The sequence below is a fragment of the Hemitrygon akajei genome, chromosome 7 (assembly GCF_048418815.1).
Source record: "Hemitrygon akajei chromosome 7, sHemAka1.3, whole genome shotgun sequence".
NCBI classification, from domain to species: domain Eukaryota; kingdom Metazoa; phylum Chordata; class Chondrichthyes; order Myliobatiformes; family Dasyatidae; genus Hemitrygon; species Hemitrygon akajei.
The window spans coordinates 103965575-103987583 of NC_133130.1; the positions used below are offsets into that span (position 1 = coordinate 103965575).

At 41.7% G+C, this 22009-nt stretch overlaps 1 protein-coding gene across 1 annotated transcript in view; it reads left to right on the forward strand.

Annotated features, from left to right (window-relative positions):
• LOC140730138 (cation channel sperm-associated auxiliary subunit epsilon-like) overlaps positions 1-22009 on the forward strand; it is a 56400-nt gene that overhangs the window by 583 nt on the left and 33808 nt on the right. Inside the window, exons 2-4 of the mRNA XM_073050271.1 lie at positions 8765-8844; positions 10994-11093; positions 11664-11753. Coding sequence (XP_072906372.1) covers positions 8765-8844; positions 10994-11093; positions 11664-11753 — 270 coding nt within the window. The remainder of the gene's footprint in view (positions 1-8764; positions 8845-10993; positions 11094-11663; positions 11754-22009) is intronic.

Here is a 22009-nt window from a genome sequence, read left to right on the forward strand (position 1 = left end):
AACCCCCCTTTACCAGAAAAAACCATCAGTGCCCCTCCACCAAGCACTCAAGCGTGCAGCAAAGCATCGATAAAGACACTTGCAGTGCCCCAAAGACTGCTTGTTCACCCAATAATTCGACATACCACAGGCTCTCTCTTTCCCTAATAAGGGAAAAAGAGGTGTCCCCATTTTACAGTGAGAGGGGAGTCATAACAACCAACTTGCTGATTTACAATGTTAAAAGTCTGTTGCATTACTTCTTCTGAGCTCTGTGCCCAACGAACTCGAGCCTCTGGGCACACAGCCAGCAGCCAGCTTGCTGCTTTCGATCGCCTGTCTCCCACAACACACCAGTTTCTTGCCGTGGCACCGACCTCCAAAGCCACAAAATCCTGGAACCCTGAAGGTGCGCTAGTCTTCTAAGCCTCATCCTTAGCATATCAAATAGTGGCCAGTTGTGAAACCATGAGAGCGGGGCCCATTCCCACAAAGAACCAAAGTCAGCGTGTAACTCCAGGTCAGGGTCTTATTAAAGATAGAAATAGAGCTGTTTCAGAAGATGCAAGCAAAGGAATTGCCATTAGATGCCATTGTTCTTCTAAGCTCCTCCTCTGCAGAATCTCTTGTGTCTTTTAAACATTGTTATTGCACTTGCCTTGAAAGTTTCCTCTGGCAGCTCATCCCATATAACCACCACCCACTGTGTGCTTAAAAATAAATAAATAAACATAAGTTTCCCCTCAGGTCCCTTAGATCCCTTGTATATTTTGCTCCCTGCAAACCTCTAGTTTAAAACTCCTCATTGGAGGGACCCAAACCATCCGAACCACAAACTATTCCAGTTGCTACCATCTGGGAAGCAGTACCACAGCATAAAAGCCAGGACCAACAGGCTCCAGGACAGCTTCTTCCACCAGGCCATCAGACCGATGAACTCGCGCTGATTTGAGTGCACTCTATACTACATTGACTCTTCTATTTATTATAAATGACTATGATTGCATATTTAGATGGAGACATAATATAAAGATTTTTACTCACATATGTGAAGCACGCAAGAAATAAAGTCAATTCAGTTCAATACCCCTCATGATTTTATCTGTCCTATTTATCTCAGCCCCTACACTCCAAGGACAAAAGTCCCAGCTGATCCAGCCTCTCCGATAAAACTCAAGCTCTTTAGTCTAGGGAACAATCTCATCAATCTTAATACTATCCTTCCTTTAGCAGGGACTTAGAAATATTGCTATATGTTTTGTATGCATTGTATTAATGAATTTCTAACTGCAAGAATTAAAATGTTTATGATTTTATAACCATATAACAATTACAGCACAGAAACAGGCCATCTCGGCCCTTCTAGTCCGTGCCGAATGCTTACTCTTACCTAGTCCCACTGACCCACACTCAGCCCATAACCCTCCATTCCTTTCCTGTCCATATACCTATCCAATTTTACTTTAAATGACAATACTGAACCTGCCTCTACCACTTCTACTGGAAGCTCGTTCCACACAGCTACCACTCTCTGAGTAAAGAAATTCCCCCTCGTGTTACCCTTAAACTTTTGCTCCCAAGTCTCAACTCATGTCCTCTTGTTTGAATCTCCCCTACTTTCAATGGAAAAAGCCTATCCACGTCAACTCTATCTATCCCCCTCATAATTTTAAATACCTCTATCAAGTCCCCCCTCAACCTTCTACGCTCCAAAGAATAAAGACCTAACTTGTTCAACCTTTCTCTGTAACTTAGATGCTGAAACCCAGGTAACATCCTGGTAAATCTCCTCTGTACTCTCTCTATCTTCTTTCCTATAATTCGGTGACCAGAACTGTGTATTGTGTAATACTCCAAATTCGGCCTTACCAATGCCTTGTACAATTTTCCTTCTGGATTCCTCGGGTATCTGTTGCAGTAATGCATGACACCACTTAGATATACTCTTTGAATGAGACTGCTGTAATTATCATTCATGGATCCATGCAGGCCACTGGAACAGAAATAAACCTTCACAATAAATGCAATTACACTATTTAAGGGGAATATTGCTGGGAATGATTTCAAATACATTCAGATATTAAAGATATACCCTTTTTCTCTCACAGGTCTTGAAAACCACACTTAGTCACATCCACCTTTGCCATGGCCCCTAGTCATGACACAATCTCCAACAATTCCAATGTACATTTAAAGAAGATTATAGCCATGATACCATCCTGATGCCTTGACCTTAATCTTAAAGTCCTTATCACCCCACTTACTAATGCCATCACCTCAAACCCATGCCTTTTTCTTCTCCCTCATGCATGACTTCTCTGTTTGCTTTCCTTGATTCCTCAGTAATAAAGATACAGTACCCAAATGGATCTTTGACACAATAGTTTTCTTCCAGTATTGGACCATAAAAAGAAACAGATGTTGGATCCCTGTCCACTGCACAATTAATGCTATCCAAGAATTCTCAAACTGACATTGAAGGTGTCAACTCAGAAATCATTCTTTTGAGATTTATTCAGTAGTAAAGTTATGCAATGAGAAGAAATGTGATTTATGATGAAGTGGAGTACAGGAGAGATTAAATTACAGAAGGACTAATAGCCTATGGGAAAGTCGGCAATAAATAATGATGATGAAAATAAAACAGACTGAGAAAGGACAAAGGGGAGAGTAGTAATACACATCATGATTCCACTTGGTTAATTTTACTACTAGACTCATTTTCAACTCGTGGTCATTTGATTCATTTGCACCATGATGCAGTAGTTCCAATATACTTCCTTGTTTCATCTGCCTTTAATTAAATTTTATTACTTTCCCACTTATTTAGACCCAGTATAAGTGAATGCACATTCGAACATAAGAAAAGGGTGATGGTTCCTAGGTGAGAAGTAATATTTTGAAACGTCTGTTTAGATGTTGTTGAATGCATAAGGGAAATTACAGAAATTATTTTAGGTTCATTTGGCAGCTTATTAAGTTTGCATAAGACTTGTTTTGTAGGTGGTAATTCCAGATTAAGCACTATTATCATTACTATGGATATACATTGCAATAATTGACTGTTATATTTATTTGTTTGTTAAAATTACAGAGAATTGTCTTTCAAACATGACTGTATATGTATCTAAATTTATGTTGATTGTCAGTGAAAAGAGCCATAAAATAATAATTATTGGTCCTTGTTTTATCTATCCTTCTCATTTCACCTCTTATCTTTATCTCAACTTTACCATTTCACAAAATGATTCATTCCATAGTCATCCTTTTATTTATCCCCTTGAATTTATTTCTTTAAACTTCCTATTTATCTCATCTCACTTGTTTTACCTTTCAATACTGCTTAGTTTTGATTCACACTGGGAAGTTATAAGTCACTTTAATGTTAACTGCATCACCTATAAGAAGAGGACATGAGTATTTTTCCAATGTCTAGCAGTATCAGAGTCTTTGTAACCTCCAGTTCAGCTAAAGGTTAGAACACTTATCAGAGTTGGAGATAAAAACCCAGGCTTTCTTGATTTCTCCAGCTGTGTACTACAGGATGCAATTCGGTGTTATACTAAACTTGTGGAGCTCTTTGCATTGCTTTTAAAAGGCACAAAGCCCATATATTTGAAAAATCTCACTTTATTTTTGATTTTTCTATGATTAGGTCAGTTTTAAGAGAGCCCTCAACAAAAGATCTGGTGAGTTCTTCCATCTTGTTATCTTTGTTTTTACACAAACCCAAGTTAAGTATTTTGTATTTCTTAAAAAAGAACGTATGCAACACACACGATGCTTGAGGAACTCAACAGGCCAGGCAGCATCTATGAAAAAGAGTACAGTTGACATTTTGGGCCAAGACCCTTCATCAGAGCTGAAGGAGGGAGATCAGTGGGGAGGGACAAATGGATAAGGGAATTGCCTAGGGAGCAATCCCTGTGTAGTGTTCTCATGCAGGTGTAGAAATGCTGAACTAAACACCGAGTTAAACTGTAGTCCATGAAGACAAGGATCCCAGTAAGATTAACCGTTTACTGTTCACTGTTCCACATTAATGTATGGTGAAAACTGTTGATAAAACAATACAAAAAACATAGTATTTGTTTCCTTCTTGGCATCACATTTACATCATAAATACTTGTAAAAGTAAAACTACAACAAACTATATTACATTTGTACATTAAAGTACAACAGTCAGAATCTACCTATGCCATCAACAACTTTAAATACACTTCAACACAAACTACCCAGCAATGCTTTCAATAGCACAAGAAAATAAACTTTATCAACCGTCATTACTTCTAACAGAATCAGTGTTAACATTTTTACTCCAACATATCGATTGTCTTATGAACTTACGGCGTTGCTTCTATGATGTTTCTTAGTGCGTAGAATGAAACTTTTCTCGCGCTGATCCTGCACACACAAGCCCCCGCCTTCCCGTTTCTCCAAACCGGTATTTACCCACAAGACGCGGCGAAACCAGGTGTGACATCATTGCATGTCGCAATACATCACAGACAATGAATTTATTTTCAACAACCTTAACTTTAACTAGAAAATAGTTACAAACAAGTTACTAAAGCAAAAATGTAATAAAGTTAAACAAATGCCTTAAGGCAACACACCCAGGGGAAGAAAAGAAGTGTTTGGTGGTGGGGACCTGCTGGAGATGGCACAAGTTACGGAGAATTATGTGCTGGTGGGGTAGTAGGTGAGGACAAGGGGAACCCTGTTCCTGGTGGGGTGAGGGCAGACATGCACAAAATGGAAGAGAGGTAGTTGAGGACAGCGTTGATGGTGGATGAAGGAAAGCTCCCTTCTTTGAAGAAGGAGGACATTTCCTTCATTCTGAAAATGAAAAGCCTCGTCCTGAGAGCAAATGCAGTGCAGATGGAGGAATTGAGAGAAGGGAGTTGGCATTTTTACAAGTAATAGGGTGAGAAGAGGTATAGTCCAGGTAGCTGCAAGAGTCCATAAGATGTAGGAGCAATATTAGGCCATTCAACCCATCGAGTCAGCTCTGCCTCTCTATCCTGGCTGATCCTGGATCCCACTCAACTCCATACACCTGCCTTCTCATCATTGATAGCCTGACTGATCAGGAAACGATCAACATCTGCCTTAAGTATGCCCACGGACTTGGCCTCCACCACAGTCTGTGGCAGAGCATTCCACAGATTCACTCAATGTCTGTAGTGAGATGCTGAAGATGTTCTATAGGTCAGTTGTGGAGAGCGCCCTCTTCTTTGTGGTGGCGTGTTGGGGAGGAAGCATTAAGAAGAGGGACGCCTCACGTCTTAATAAGCTGGTAAGGAAGGCGGGCTCTGTCGTGGGCAAAGTACTGGAGAGTTTAACATCGGTAGCTGAGCAAAGGGCGCTGAGTAGGCTACGGTCAATTATGGATAACTCTGAACATCCTCTACATAGCACCATCCAGAGACAGAGAAGCAGTTTCAGCGACAGGTTACTATCGATGCAATGCTCCTCAGACAGGATGAAGAGGTCAATACTCCCCAATGCCATTAGGCTTTACAATTCTACCGCCAGGACTTAAGAACTTTTTAAAAGCTATTATTAATGCTTTTTGAGATAGTGATTTAGATGCATATCATATTTTTTACTGAGTTAAGTATGGTATGTAATTAGTTTTGCTACAACAAGTGTATGGGACATTGGAAAAAAAGTTGAATTTCCCCATGGGGATGAATAAAGTATCTATCTATCTATCTATCTATCTATTCACTGGCTAAAAAATGTCTTCCTTTTTCCATTCTAAAAGATTGTCCCTTAATTTTGAGGCTGTGTCCTCCAGTTCTGGATACCCCACCATAGGGAACATAAGACCAGAAGACATAGGAGCAGAAGCTATTTGGCCCATCGAGGCTGCTCCGCCATTCAATCATGGCTGATCCTTTTTTCCCCTGCTCAGCCTCACTCCCCAGCCTTATGCCAGTAACCTTTGATGATGTGTCCAATCAAGAACCTATCAAGCTCTGCCTTTAATACAGCCAACAACCTAGCCTCCACAGCTGCCTGGGGCAATAAATCCCACAAATTCACCACTCTCTAGCTAAAGGGAATTTTTCCGCATCTCTTTTAAATGGACGCCCCTCTATCCTGAGGCTGTGCCCTCTTGTCTTAGACTCCCCCACCATGGGAAATATCCTTTCCACATCTACTCTGTCTAGGCCTTTCAACATTCAGAAGGTTTCAATGAGATTCCCTGCCCCTACCCCGTCCTTCTAAATTCCAAGGAGTACAGACCAAGAGTATCAAATGTTTCTCATATGATAACCCTTTCTGATTCTGATTCATTCCCAGAATTATCCTTGTAAACCTTCACTGAACCTCCTCCAATGTGAGCACATGTTTTCTAAGATGAGGAGCCCAAAACTGCTCACAATAAGGTGAGGCCTCACCAGTGCCTTATAAAGCCTGAGCATCACATCCCTGCTCTTGTATTCTAGACCTTCCTCACCATGGACTATCTGCAAGTTAACCTTTAGGGTGTTCTGCACAAGGACTCCCAAGTCCCTTTGCATCTCAGATTTTTGGGGATTTTCTCCCCTTTTGGAAAATATTCTGCACATTTATTTCTTCTACCAAAGTGCATGACCATGCACTTTCCAACATTGTATTTTCTTTGCCACTCTCTTGCCCATTCTCCTGATCTGTCTAAGTCCTTCTGCAGCATTACTGTTTCCTCAACACTACCTGCCCCTCCAACCATCTTCATATCATTTGCAAAGCTGGCAACAAAGCCATCTATTCTGTCATCTAAATCATTGGTATACAGCATAAAAAGAAGTGGTCCCATGACCCCTGCGGAACACCACTAGTCACTGGCAGTTTTTATACTCCAATACAGCCAACCAGAAAAGGATCTTTTTATTCTCATTCACTGCCTCCTACAATCAGCCAATGCTCTAACCATAATTTTCCTGTAATACCATGGGCTGTTAACTTGGTAAGCAACCTCCTATGCAGCATCTTGTCAGAGGCCTTCTGAAAGTCCAAATATACAACATACACTGCACCTACTTTATCCTACTTGTAATCTTAATTTGAATTCCAAACATCCTTTCCGCATCCACCCTATCTAGTCCTTTCAACATTCATTAGGTTTCAATTAGATCCCTGTGCATTCTTCTAAATTCTAGTGAGTACAGTCCCAAAGTTGCCAAACACTCGTCATATCTTAACCTCTTCATTTCTGGAATCATCCTCGTGAACCTCCTCTGGGCTCTGTCCAGTGACAATACAGTACATCCTTTCTGAGATACACGGCCTGAGTCAGTAGGTTTGTAATACACATCAGTGGATAAACTGTTTCCACAGATAGAGAGATCGAGAAAGGAGAAGGAGGTGTTGGGAATGGACCAAGTAAATTGAAGGGCAGCATGGAAGCTGTAAGCAAAGTCAATGAGGTTGACACCTTTGGCATGGGGGCAGGAAGCAGCACCAATTCAGTCGTTGATGTGAATGTGAAGAGAAGTGGGGGAGTGACACAAACATAGATTGTCTACTTAGTCGACAAAATGCCATCCCCTTCTCTCTACTGCATCTCCTCTCAGGATGAGGCTTTTTATTCCAGAATGAAGATGTCCTCCTTCTACAAAGAAAGAGGCTATCCTTCCTTCTCCATCAACACTGCCCTCAAACACATTTCTTCCATTTTGTGCATGCCTACCCTCACCCCATCCTCATGCCATATCGCCAGGGATAAGGTTCCTTTTGTCCTCTCCTACTACCCCACTAGCCTTCACGTCCAGCACATAATTCTCTGTAGCTTCCGTCATCTCCAGCGGTATCCCACCAAGTACATCTTCCCTTGCCCCTCCTCTTTCTGCTTTCCGTAGGGATCGTTCCCTATGTGACTCCTTTGTCTAGTCGTTCCTCCCCACTGATCTCCCTCCTGGCACTTATCCTTGCAAGTGGAACAAGTGCTACACCTGCCCCTACACCTTCTCCCTCACTACTATTCAGAGCCCCAAACTGTCCTTCCAGGTGAGGCAACACTTCACCTGTGAGTCTATTGGGGTCATCTATTGTATCCGGTGCTCCCAGTATATCGGTGAGATGTGACGTAGATTGGGAGACCGCTTCACCAAACACCTACACTCCATCTGCCAGAAAAAGCAGCATCTCCCTTTGGCCACCCATTTTAATTCCATTTCTCATTCCTATTCTGAAATGTCAATCATGGCTTCTTCTACTGTCACGATAAGGCCATTCTCAGGTTGGAGGAACAACACCTTGTATTCCATCTGGATAGATCCAACCTGTGGCATGAATATCAATTTATTGAACTAGTAATGCTCCACCCCCATCCCCACCACTCAGTTTGTATTCCCCATCCTCTTTTGCCTTTTCTCCTTGCCTGCCCAAAGCCTCTCTCTGGTTCTCCTTCCCCTTTTTCTTTCTTCCATGGCCTTCCGTCTTCTCCTATTAGATTCCCCTTTGTCCAGTCCTGTATCTCTTTCACCAATCAACTTCCCAGCTCTTTACTTCACCCCCTCTCCCCGTTCCAGTTTCACCTATCACCTTGTGTTTCTCTCTCCCCTCCCCCCACTTTTAACTCTTATCCTCATCTTTTTGTCTCCAGTCCTGAGGGGGGGGGGGGGGTCTTGGCCCGAAACATTGACTATACTCTTTTGTGTAGATGCTGCCTAGCCTGTTGAGTTCCTTCAGCATTTAGTGTGTGTTGCTTGAATTTCCAACATCTGCAGATTTTCTCTTGTTTGTGATTGAAAAATAAATGTTCACTTGTTTAAAAGGATTATTTTGTTTTTAGGAATATACATACAACATAGAGAAATATGGTTGTCCCATTCGGGTTCATTATAAGTCACCTTTCAAGCCAACTATAGAGGTGTAAGTATTTGTTACTTGAAATAAAATTTCTGTGATGTTTAAATACTAAGGCTATTGAAAACTGAAATTAACAATAACTCAATGTTTGTCTTCATGTGTTAATAAGGTGCTTTGTGATATACTGCAGCCTGCTTGATAGCAACTGTACAACTGAGGACAAGCTGATAAACACAAGCTTATGCCAATATTCAAGAACAATTTGGAATTGTTATTAACCCATGACTGCAAGAAACTGCAGGGCTCAGCATATCACAGAGACCAACCCACCTCCATTGACTATATCTATACCATACAGTAAAGAAGCCAGCGTAATCAAAGACCTCACCCACCCTGAATATTCTCTTTTTGTTTCACATTGCTGTACATCAATGCCCATGTAATGAATTGATTTGTATGAACACAATGCAAGACAACCTTTTAACTGTAACTCGGTTCATGTGACAAAAATATTTCAATTCCAATTCCATTCTGACATTCTCTTCTGAAACAGGGATCACCAATGCTATGGGAATTCACAAAGGTGTAGCAGTATTCTCCCTTTCAAAGCATGCATAAAAGGTGTTGAGCTCATCAGGGAGTGAAGCATCATTGGCATTGTTATGGATTCAGCAACAATAAATATATGAGTGAGGCAGGGGTTTTTATAACAAATAACACGTTTATTAAACACTGAAAAACAAACCCCCAAAAGTAAACAAACCACTCACATAACCGGAAATCAGCTGCTGTGCGGCAGCTTAAACAGTTCTTAAAGCGATGTTGCAAAAACAGTTCTTCAAAGTAGTATTGCAAAAGTTCAAAATGCCTACAGTCCATTTAAGAGAGAGACTTTTTAAAACGATTTAAATTCTCTTTCACGTCGTGTTGTTGCGATTCCAAATTGAACTTTTCCCACGAAAAATTTACGAAGATGGAATGAAACGGCTTAAAGGCACTGACCTTTCCTTTACAAAACTGTTCCCAATCCTTCCTGCTATTCACAGGGATTAACACGGGCACAGTCAACGAATTCCTTCCGAATGAGGATCAAACAAGGTCGAACCTGTTTCACCATCGAAATCGACTTTCCTCAATCTTTTAACTCCCGAACCCCGATCTTCACTCTTCACTGATTCTTAACTAGCAGTATTATACAGAAACTGCTGGCAATGACCTTTTAAACTTTAGGCATTTAATAAAACTCCATCTTTCAACCACACTGCGTCATGATATTAAATCACGCAGTGGCATGAAGTCAACATGGCAAATCCAGCCACGAACTGCCCCTCCTCACAGGGAGGGGTCCTCCTTTTATACCCTGTAAAAAAAAACTGTCACATGACCTCTACTGGCGGGAAAATGACATCACTCCACCATCACAAGACCATTACCTCAAGTCCAGTATAGCTTCAACACCTGTCACGTGTCACGGGTACGTAACAGCATTTATGTTGTTGGGTTTGGCCACATAAGAAATAAGGACTTGCAAACTCTGCACTAGCTGTCGTACAGCCAATTATGTGTCTTAATTCCACAGGGAATTGCTGGATGATACATATCTGTACCAACATCTTTCTACAGATGTGGAGTAGAGAGCATTCTAACACTCTGCATTACTGCATGGTGCAGAAACTTGACTGTGGCAGACAGGAAGGCTCTACACTGGGTAGTCTAAACTGCCCAACACATGACCAGCACCGTCAAGGACATATATACAGGAAGATGTCGGAACAGGTCCAGTATTATAATGAAGGGTCATACCCACTTGGCTCATGGACTGTTTGTCCCACTCCCATCAGGGAGGAGTCTAAGTGGCACCCAAGCCAGGACCACCGACTCAAAAGCAGTTATTTTCCCCAAGCAATAAGGCTGCAAAATTTCCACCCACTAACCCTCCCCTGCACACCCCCCACCACCACTACTTTATAATTCCATTAGTCACCTTATATACCGACAATCTAGCTCCTTTAACCATTCAATAAATCTGTGGCTAACTTGCTTATTAACAACAGGTGGCGTATAAACAGAGGTTTTGCAGTCTCTGCTTGTAGTTTCAATCTGATGAATTTGATTATTCTTATTTGTTTTAGTGAAGTGCAGCATGAGCTTGTACTGATGAATAACTGTGATTAGAGGAATTTCAACAATTGTTCTTTTTGATTCATTGTAGGTATTTGGGTTTAAAGTACTTGGGAGTTGTGCATGCCAATTACATCATCTGGGAGGAGCATAGGAGGACAGACTTTTTTTATAATACCACAATGGAGCAGGTGAGAATCTTAGTTTAAATGGAAAATCTTGGCTGTGATGTAGAAGACAGTAACATGTAAAGGATGGCAGCTTAGTATTGAGGGAATCATTGTAGCAGTTGTAGAAAATCAGTGCTTATTTCTGATGGTGGGGTCAGGGAAGCACTGTTCCATTTGATAGAAGAGATTTGAAAATTCTGCTGCATCAAAGAAAGACATTCATCAAATATAGGCACAAAAAGCAAGAAGAGAGCCAGTTCCCTGGTTGAATTGCTTTGAGGTGCAGTGAGCAGTGCCATTGAAGATTTTCTTTAATGCAGAAGCAGATTGGAAAATTCAAATTTTTACCAAACAAGATATACAAGATAGCATCTAGCTCCATAGTATAAATATATCAATTTAAACATTACTCATCGTAGACCATAAGACAGAGTAGGAGCAGAATTAGGCCATTTCGGCCCATGAAGTCTGCTCTGCCAATTTTCTCTGATATTTGATGTTCTATGTTAACCACTTTTGATAATGGAAACAAGGCAAGTGGTACCCATGAGGACCTTTTGGAAACTTAAATGTTTTTTGAACTTTCTTTAGGTTGGTTGCCTGCGTGAAGCACAAACTTGGGAATCTATGTTAAGCCATTCTGTTAATTATAAACACATAGGCGATGCCTGGGGTCCAGAGGTAAATACTGCTTTCTGTGCATTTGTAGTTGCTAAAGTTATCAGGAAGGGATAACAAAGGTGAACTTGGTATTAGTTATCTAATTTATGGGCATTAAGTGGATTATTGTTTAAATTTCAAATAATATTTCACAATCATTTATTATGTGCACCAGTTGTTTTCTCTTGGTTTTGCACAGGACAAACCAATCTCAAATATTCACTTCATTTCAAATACATTAGAATGCTGTTGGGAGGTTGAGGTTCAAGAGAGGAACTATGTTTGACATGGAGAGAAACTGGTGGCAGGCCAGAAACAAGGAGGAGGAAACTTGGGTTAGGAAAGAGGTGAAGATGGGCTGAAAGGAAATAAAAGGTGAGGCAGCAGGGTAAGAAGGAGCAACTGAGAACATTGGTTCTGATCACAGGAGGTGGGGAAAGAGAGAAAAGGTGACATGAGGGGCACAAAAGTAGGAAGAAAATGCCAATATTTTGTTTCCTGGCAATAGCCCTTTTCTGTTTTTTTTCCTCCCTTTGTATGTGAATAACCATCTGGCAAGAGAAGAAAATTCTAATAGAGAATGGTAGAAACACTCAGCAGGTCAAACAACAAGAGTACAGAAAGGAGCAGAGCTGATGTTTCACAATTGATATTGCAGGCCTTGTTCAGAAATAGTGAACAAAGATCAAGGAGTAGCATCAAGAGAGGGATGTAGAGGAAAATGAAAATAAGCAAGGATCTGGAGATACACCTAAATCAGAGTCATTGGAATTTGTTATATTTAATGTCTGAAAGTTGAGACAGATGTCTAAATGGATAAGTGGAATTGCAGACTAGGACAGCTTTGAGAAAGAATGAGTAGGCATACCACAGTAACAGGTCAACGGCATGCATGTACTGACGCTTATCATTAACTACGAATCATAGGATGAAAGGAGAGAAGTGATTAAAAAGTTACTGGAACGTGTAAACAGACACTTTGAGGGTGGATCCAAAATGTGAAGGGTGAAAATCTACTTGAGAATCATGTGGATAATTTGAGCCAGAAACCACTGTTGAGGAAAGAGATCTGACCATGGAAGTAGATTTTGTTTCACACTTCATCTAAGGCAAGGAGGGAATATTTGTAAGTAATTTTCAGGATCTTGCCTTTGAGAAGCTGGTGGCAAACTGTCTTCTTGAATCATGCAGTCCTGGTAAGGTTACAGCTGTGGTGTTGACTAGTAAAGAATTCCAGGAAGTAGATCTAGTAATCATAAAGGACTGATATTTATGAGTCAGGATTGTATGCAACAAGAACTTGTAATGGTGTTCCTAAGCACCTGCCACTCATATTCTTGATACAGATGACAGATTTGGATGTGAAATACCCAGGGTAAGTAACAGCAGTGCCTTTTGTACATTTTGATGTTACACAATGCTGTAACTGTGCATCAGTGGTGGAGGGAACAAATATGTAATATAGTGTATATGGTCAAACAAGCCGGTTTCTCCTGAAAGGTGATGAGCTTCTTGAGTGTTGTAGGAGCTGACCCCATCCATCTAATGGGAGATATTCCGTTGTGCTCTGGATTTGTGACATTCAAATGGTGAGCAGGCAAGTATGGATCTCTGGGTACATAACCAGTGACCTACTTTTGTACCCATAGTAATTATGTGGTTGGTCCAGTTAAGTCTTTGTTCAGTGGTAAGCCCCAGTATTTTTATGGTGGAGGGCTTTAGACAGGTCCTTCCTCAGAGTGCTCTGCTCTGCTCTAAGAAAAAGTAACCTAGCTTATCCAGTCTCCCCTCAAAGCTGAATGCTTAATTCCAGGTAACCTCCTCTTATTTCATTATATCACTAGTAGAGCTTGATTCCCATCAGGTCAAACGCTGCCATGAGTTCAAGACCAGTGGATGTCACTTCATCTTGGGAATTCTGCTCAAGGATGTCATGAAGTCTGGAGCCAAATGACTCATTTCCTAGCATCCCAGATATATACAAGATACAATGAGAGAACACTCTCCATTTGCAGCTGAAATAATACTCAAGAAGCTTGACCTCATCCAGAATAAGGCAACTAATATGAATGGGATTTCCTTCATCATTGGTGCCCAGTGGTTGCAATGAATACAATTTCCAAAATATGTTGTAGATATTTGCCTAGGCTTCTCCAAATAACCCATGTGTTCCTCCCATCCCCCTCACCTAGAAGAATAAGGACAGCAGATACACAGGCACACCTACACCTGTAGGTTCCGCTGAAGTTGCACTGACCTGACTAGGCTACATATCACTACTTCATTGTCAAAGCGCCTAATTCCTTGAAATATGCCAACAACATTGGGGTGTTAATTTTTTCAGAAGGTCTGCAATTGTTCAGGAGGTTAAACTCATCACCACCTTCTAAAGCAGGGGTTCCCAACCCAGGATCCATGGACCCCTTACTTATTGGTATTGGTCCATGACATAAAGTGGTTGGAAACTGTTATTCTAAAGAGTAATTAAGAATTTATTTATTGATTGTTTGAGATACAGTGTGGGAAAGATACTTCCGGTCCTTCTAGCCACATCACCAAGCAAACCCCCAATTTAATCCAAGCCTAATAATGGGGCAATTTACAATTATCCATTCACCCACCAACTGGTGTGTCTTTGGACTGTGGGAGGAAACGGGAACAACTAAAGGAAACCCGCACAGTCACGGGGAGAACGTACAAATTCCTTACAGGCAGCTGTGGGAAATGAACCCTGATCACCTGTATTGTAAAGTGTTGTGTAAACCACTATGCTACCATACTGTGATGATAAATAGAATGATGTTTTTAGTGAGGAATTCATCAGGAAAATGCTAGAATTTTATCAGGTGAAAATAATAAAAATTGCAGAATCAAAGTAGGTAGTAGAGAGGAGAAAAAAAATTCTCAAATAGTCAGCAGGTCAGACAGCATCTGTGGAAACCAACATACAGTAGAGTTGATGTTTAAGTGAGAAATCCTTCATTAGAACAAGATAATAGAAAAAACAAATTAGTTTACTATAAGGGAGAAGATAGAACACAGATTAGAAACACAGAAAACCTACAGCACAATACAGGCCTTTTAGTCCACAATGCTGTGCTGAACATGTACTTACTTTAGAAATTATCTAGGATTACCCATAGCCCTTTATTTTAATAAGTTCCATGAACCTATTCAGGAGTCTCTTAAAAGACACTATCGTATCCACCTCCACCACCGTCACCGGCAGCCCATACCATGCACTCACCGCCCTCTGCGGGGGAAAAGAAAACTTACCCCTGACGTCTTTTCTGTACCTACTTCCAAGCACCTTAAAACTGTGCCAATAGACAATAGGTGCAGGAGTAGGCCATTTGGCCCTTCGAGCCAGCACCACCATTCAATGTGATCATGGCTGATCATCCACAATCAGTACACCATTTCTGCCTTCTCCCCATAACCCTTGACTCCGCTATCTTTAACAGCTCTATCTAACTCTTTCTTGAAAGCATCCAGATAATTGCCCTCCATTGCCTTCTGAGACAGAGCATTCCAGAGATCCATAACTCTCTGGGTGAAAAAGTTTTTCCTGAACTCTGTTCTAAATGGCCTACCCCTTATTCTTAAATTGTGGCCTCTGTTCTGGACTCCCCCAACATCGGGAACATGTTTCCTGCCTCTAGCATGTCCAATCCTTTAATAATCCTATATGTTTCAATCAGATCCACTCTCATCCTTCTAAATTCCAGTGTATACAAGCCCAGTCGCTCCAATCTTTCAACATATGACAGTCTCGCCATCCCAGGAATTAACCTCATGAACCTACGCTGCACTCCCTCAATAGCAAGAGTGTCCTTCCTCAAATTTGGAGACCAAAACTGAACACAATACTCCACACAATACTCCAAGTGTGGTCTTGCATTAGCCATTTCAGCCCTGGGAAAAAGCCTAGGACTATCCAAACGATCAATGCCTCTCATCATCTTATACACCTCTAGATAGATAGATAGATAGATAGATACTTTATTCATCCCCATGGGGAAATTCAACTTTTTTTCCAATGTCCCATACATTTGTTGTAGCAAAACTAATTACATACAATACTTAACTCAGTAAAAAATATGATATGCATCTAAATCACTATCTCAAAAAGCATTAATAATAGCTTTTAAAAAGTTCTTAAGTCCTGGCGGTAGAATTGTAAAGCCTAATGGCATTGGGGAGTATTGACCTCTTCATCCTGTCTGAGGAGCATTGCATCGATAGTAACCTGTCGCTGAAACTGCTTCTCTGTCTCTGGATGGTGCTATGTAGAGGATGTTCAGAGTTATCCATAATTGACCGTAGCCTACTCAGCGCCCTTCGCTCAGCTACCGATGTTAAACCCTCCAGTACTTTGCCCACGACAGAGCCCGCCTTCCTTACCAGCTTATTAAGACGTGAGGCGTCCCTCTTCTTAATGCTTCCTCCCCAACACGCCACCACAAAGAAGAGGGCGCTCTCCACAACTGACCTATAGAACATCTTCAGCATCTCACTACAGACATTGAATGACGCCAACCTTCTTAGGAAGTACAGTCGACTCTGTGCCTTCCTGCACAAGCCATCTGTGTTGGCAGTCCAGTCTAGCTTCTCGTCTAACTGTACTCCCAGATACTTGTAGGTCTTAACCTGCTCCACACATTCTCCATTAATGATCACTGGCTCCATATGAGGCCTAGATCTCCTAAAGTCCACCACCATCTCCTTGGTCTTGGTGATATTGAGACGCAGGTAGTTTGAGTTGCACCATATCACAAAGGTGACCTCTATCAGCTCACCTCTCATTCTCCATCACTCCAAGCAGAAAAGGCCAAGTTCACTCAACCTATTCTCATAGGGCATGCTCCCTGATCAAGGCAATATCCTTGTAAATTTCCTCTGCACCCTTTCTATAGTTTCCACATCCTTCCTGTAGTGAAATGACCAGAACTGAGCACAGTACTCCAAGTGGGGTCTGACCAGGATCCTATAAAGCTGTAACATTACCTCCTGGCTCTCAAAGTCAATCCCACGGTTGATGAAGGCCAATACCCTGTATACCTTCTTAACCACAGAGTCACCCCAAGATCCCGCTGATCCTCCACACTGCCAAGAGTCTTACCATTAATACTATATTCTGCCACCATATTTGACCTACCAAAATAAACCACCTCACACTTATCTGGATTAAACTCCATCCGCCACTTCTCAGCCCAGTTTTGCATCCTATTGATGTCCCGCTGTAACCTCTGACAGCCCTCCACACTATCCACAACACACCCAACCTTTGTGTCATCAGCAAATTTACTAACCTATCCCTCCACTTCCTCATCCAGGTCATTTATAAAAATCACAAAGAGAAGGGGTCCCAGAACAGATCCCTGAGGCACACCACTGGTCACTGACCTTCATGCAGAATATGACCCATCTACAACCACTCTTTGCCCTCGGTGAGCACGCCAATTCTGGATCCACAAAGCAATGTCCCCTTGGATCCCATGCCTCCTTACTTTCTCAAAAGGCCTTGCATGGGATACTTTATCAAATGCCTTGCTGAAATCCATATACACTACATCTCTACTTTCATCAATGTGTTTAGTCACATCCTCAAAAAGTTCCATCAGGCTCGTAAAGCACAACCTGCCTTTGACAAAGCCATGCTGACTATTCCTAATCATATTATGCCTCTTCAAATGTGTATAAATCCTGCTTTTCAGGATCTTCTCCATCAACTTACCAACCAGTTATAGACTCACTGATCTATAATTTCCTGGGCTATCTCTACTCCCTTTTTTGAATAAGGGAGCAATATCTGCAACCTTCCAATCCTGCGGAACCTCTCCTGTCCTCATTGATGACACAAGGATCATTGCCAGAGGCTCAGCAATCTCCTCCCTCGCCTCCCACAGTAGCCTCGAGTATATCTCATCCGGTCGCAGTGACTTATCCAACTTGATGCTTTCCAAAAGCTCCAGTGCATCCTCATTCTTAATGTCTATATGCTCAAGCTTTTCAGTACACTGTAAATCATCCCTACAATCGCCAAGGTTCTTTTCTGTAGTGAATACTGAAGTATTCATTAAATATCTCCACTCTCTCCTCCAGTTCTATACACACCTTTCCATGGTCACACTTGCTTGGTCCTATTCTCTCACATCTTATCCTCTTGCTCTTTACATACTTGTAGAATGCCTTGGGGTTTTCCTTAATCCTGCTTGCCTTCTCATGGCCCCTTCTGGCTCTCCTAAATTCATTCTGAAGTTCCTTCCTGATAGCCTTATAATTTTCTAGATCTCAATCATTACCTAGTTTTTTGAACCTTTCGTAAGCTTTTATTTTCTTCTTGACTAGATTTTCAACAGCCATTTTACACCATGGTTCCTGAACCCTACCCTGTCTCATTGGAACGTACCTATGCAGAATGTTACGCAAATATCCCCTGAACATTTGCCACATTTCTGCCATACATTTCCCTGAGAACATCTGCTCCCAATTTATACTTCCAAGTTCCTGCCTGATAGCTTCATATTTCCCCTTAATCCAATTAAACATTTTCCTGACTTGTCTGTTCCAATCCCTCTCCAATGCTTTGGTAAAGGAGATAGGATTATGATCACTATCTCCAAAATGCTCTTCCACTGAGAGACCTGACACCTGACCAGCTCATTTCCCAATACCAGATCAAATACAGCCTCTCCTCTTGTAGGCTTATCTACATATTGTGTCAAGAAACCTTTCTGAACACACCTAACAAACTCCACCCCATCTCAACCCCCTACTCTAGGAAGATGCCAGTCAATATTTAGGAAATCAAAATCTCCCACCATGACGACTATTATTATTACACCTTTCCAGAATCTGTCTCCGTATCTGCTCCTTGATGTCCCTGTTACTGTTGGCTAGTCTATAAAAAACATTTAGTAAAATTGACTCCTTCCTCTTCCTAACTTCTACCCAGAGACTCAGAAGACAATCCCTCCATGATTTCCTCCTTTTCTGCAGCCATGACACTATCTCTGATCAGTAGTGACATGCCCCTACCACTTTTGCCTCCCTCCCTGTCCTTTCTGAAATATCTAAAGCCTGACACTCTAAGTAACCATTCCTGCCCTTGAGCCATCCAAGTCTCTGTAATGGCCACAACATCATAGCTTCAAGTACTGATACACGCTCTAAGCTCATCCACTTTGTTCATGATGCCTCTTGCATTAAAATAAACACATTTCAAACCATTAATCTGAGCGCATCCCTTCTCTATCATCTGCCTATCCTCCCTCTCACACTACCTACAAGCTTTCTTTATTTGTGAGCCAACCGCCTCTTCCAACATCTCGTCAGTTCGGTTTCCACCCCCTGGCAATTCTAGTTTAAACTCTTCCCCATTAGCCTTGGTAAACCTCCCTGCCAGGATATTGGCCCCCTTTGGATTCAAGTGCAACCTGTCCTTTTGTATAGGTCACGCCTGCCCCAAAAAGAGGTCCCAATGATCCAGGAATCTGAATCCCTGTCCCCTGCTCCAATCCCTCAGCCATGCATTTATCCTTCTCACTCTATTCCTATCCCCACTGTCGCTTGGCACAGGCAGTAATCCCAAGATTACTACCTTTGTGGTCCTGCTTCTCAGCTTCTTTCTTAACTCCTTGTAGTCTGTTTTCAGGGCCTTCTCCTTTTTCCTACCTCTGCCGTTGGTACCAATATGTACCACGACCTCTGCTGTTTACCTTCCCACTTCAGAATATCGTGGACGCAATCAGAAATATCCTGAACCCTGGCACCTGGGAGGCAAACTGCCAACCATGTTTCTTTCCTGTGTCCACCGAATCGTCTGTCTGACGCCCTGACTATCGAGTCCCCTATCACTGCTGGCTTCTTCCATTCCCTACCCTTCTGAGCCACAGGGCCAGACTCTGTGCCAGAGGCGCAGTCACTGTTGCTTCCCCCAGGTAGGTCGTACCCTGCAGGAGTGCTGTACTTATTGTTAAGGGTAATAGCTGGTATCTTTAGTATCCAATGTTTCAGACGTGATAGAGGCAGAGAGATGAAGAGTTGGGGGGTGGCTTTGCTAATCAGGGAAAATATTACTGCAGTGCTTCGGCAGGACAGATTAGAGGGCTTGTCTACTGAGGCCATATGGGTGCAGCTGAGAAACAGGAAAGGTATGACCACATTAATAGGGTTGTATTATAGACCACTCAATGGTCAGCGAGAATTGAAGGAGCAAATCTGCAGAGAGATAACAGACAACTGCAGGAGACAGAAATTTGTGACTGTAGGGGATCTTAATTTTCCACACATTGATTGGGACTCCCATACTGTTAAAGGTCTAGATGGGTTAGAGTTTGTGAAATGTGTTGAGGAAAGTTTTCTAAATCAATATATAGATGTACCAACTAGGGAGGATGCAATACTAGATCTCCTATTAGGAAGTGAGTTAGGGCAGGTGACGGAAGTGTGTGTAGGGAAACACTTTGGTTCCAGTGATCATAACGTCATTAGTTTCAACTTGATCATAGATAAAGATAGATCTGGTCCTCGGGTTGAAGTACTAAACTGGAAAAAGGCCAAGTTTGAAGAAATGAGAAAGGTTGTTCTCTAGCAAGGATGTGATTGGTAAGTGGAAGGCCTTCAAAGGAGAAATTTTGAGAGTGCAGAGTTTATATGTTCCTGTCAGGGTTAAAGGCAAAATGAATAAGAATAAGGAACCTTGGTTCTCAAGGGATATTGGAACTCTGATAAAGAAGAGAGATGTATAACATGTATAGGCAACAGGGAGGAAATAAGATGCTTGAGGAGTATAAAAAGAGTAAGAAAATACTTAAGAAAGAAATCAGGAGGGCTAAAAGAAGACATGAGTTTGCTTTGGCAGTAAGGGTGAAGGATAATCCTAAGAGCTTCTACAGGTATGTTAAGAGCAAAAGGATAGTAAGGGATAAAATTGGTCCTCTTGAAGATCAGAGTGGCCGGCTATATATGGAGCCAAATGAAATGGGAGAGATATTAAATGGGTTTTTTGCATCTGTATTTACTAAGGAAACTGGAATGGAGTCTGTGGAAACAAGGCAGATAATTAGGGAGGTCATGGAACTTATACAGATTAAAGAAGAGAAGGCACTTGCTGTCTTGAGGCAAATCAGAGTAGATAAATCTCCAGGACCTGACAGGGTATTCCCTCAGACCTTGAAGGAGACTACTGTTGCAATTGCAGGGGCCCTGGCAGAAATATTTAACATGTCGATATCCACAGGTCAAGTGCCAGAGGATTGGAGGATAGTTCATGTAGTTCCGTTGTTTAAAAAAGGCTCAAAAAGTAAGCTGGGAAATTATAGGCCGGTAAGTTTGACATCGGTAGTAGGTAAATTATTGGAAGGAATACTTAGAGGTAGGATCTACAAGTATTTGGATAGACAGGGACTTATTAGAAAAAGTCAGCATGGCTTTGTGCGTGGTAGGTCATGTTTAACCAATCTATTAGAGTTATTGGAGGAAGTTACCAGGAAAGTGGATGAAGGGAAGGCAGTGGATGTTGTATACATGGACTTCAGTAAGGCCTTTGACAAGGTCCCGCATGGGAGGTTAGTTAGGAAGATTTAGTCACTGGACATACATGGTGAGGTAGTAAATTGGATTAGACATTGGCTCAATGGAAGAAGCCAGAGAGTGGTAGTGGAGGATTGTTTCTCTGAGTGGAAGCCTGTGACTAGTGGCGTGCTACAGGGATCAGTGCTGGGTCCATTGTTATTTATCATCTATATCAATGATCTGGATGATAATGTGGCAAAATGGATCAGCAAATTTGCTGATGATACAAAGATCAGAGGTGTAGTGGACAGCGAGGAAGGTTTTCAAAGCTTGCAGAGGGATTTGGACCAGTTGGAGAAATGGGCTGAAAAATGGCAGATGGAGTTTAATACAGACAAGTGTGAGGTATTGCACTTCAGAAGATCAAACCAAGGTAGAACATACAAGATAAATGGTAGAACACTGAGGAGTGCAGTAGAACAAAGGGATCTGGGAGTACAGATACACAATTCCCTAAAAGTGGCATCACAGGTGGATAGGGTCATAAAGAGAGCTTTTGGTACATTGGCCTTTATAAATCAAAGTATTGAGTATAAGATTTGGAATGTAATGGTGAGGTTGTATAAGACATTGGTGAGACCGAATTTGGAGTATTGTGTGCAATTTTGGTCACCTAATTACAGGAAGGATATTAATAAGGTTGAAAGAGTGCAGAGAAGGTTTACAAGGATGTTACCAGGACTTGAGAAACTGAGTTA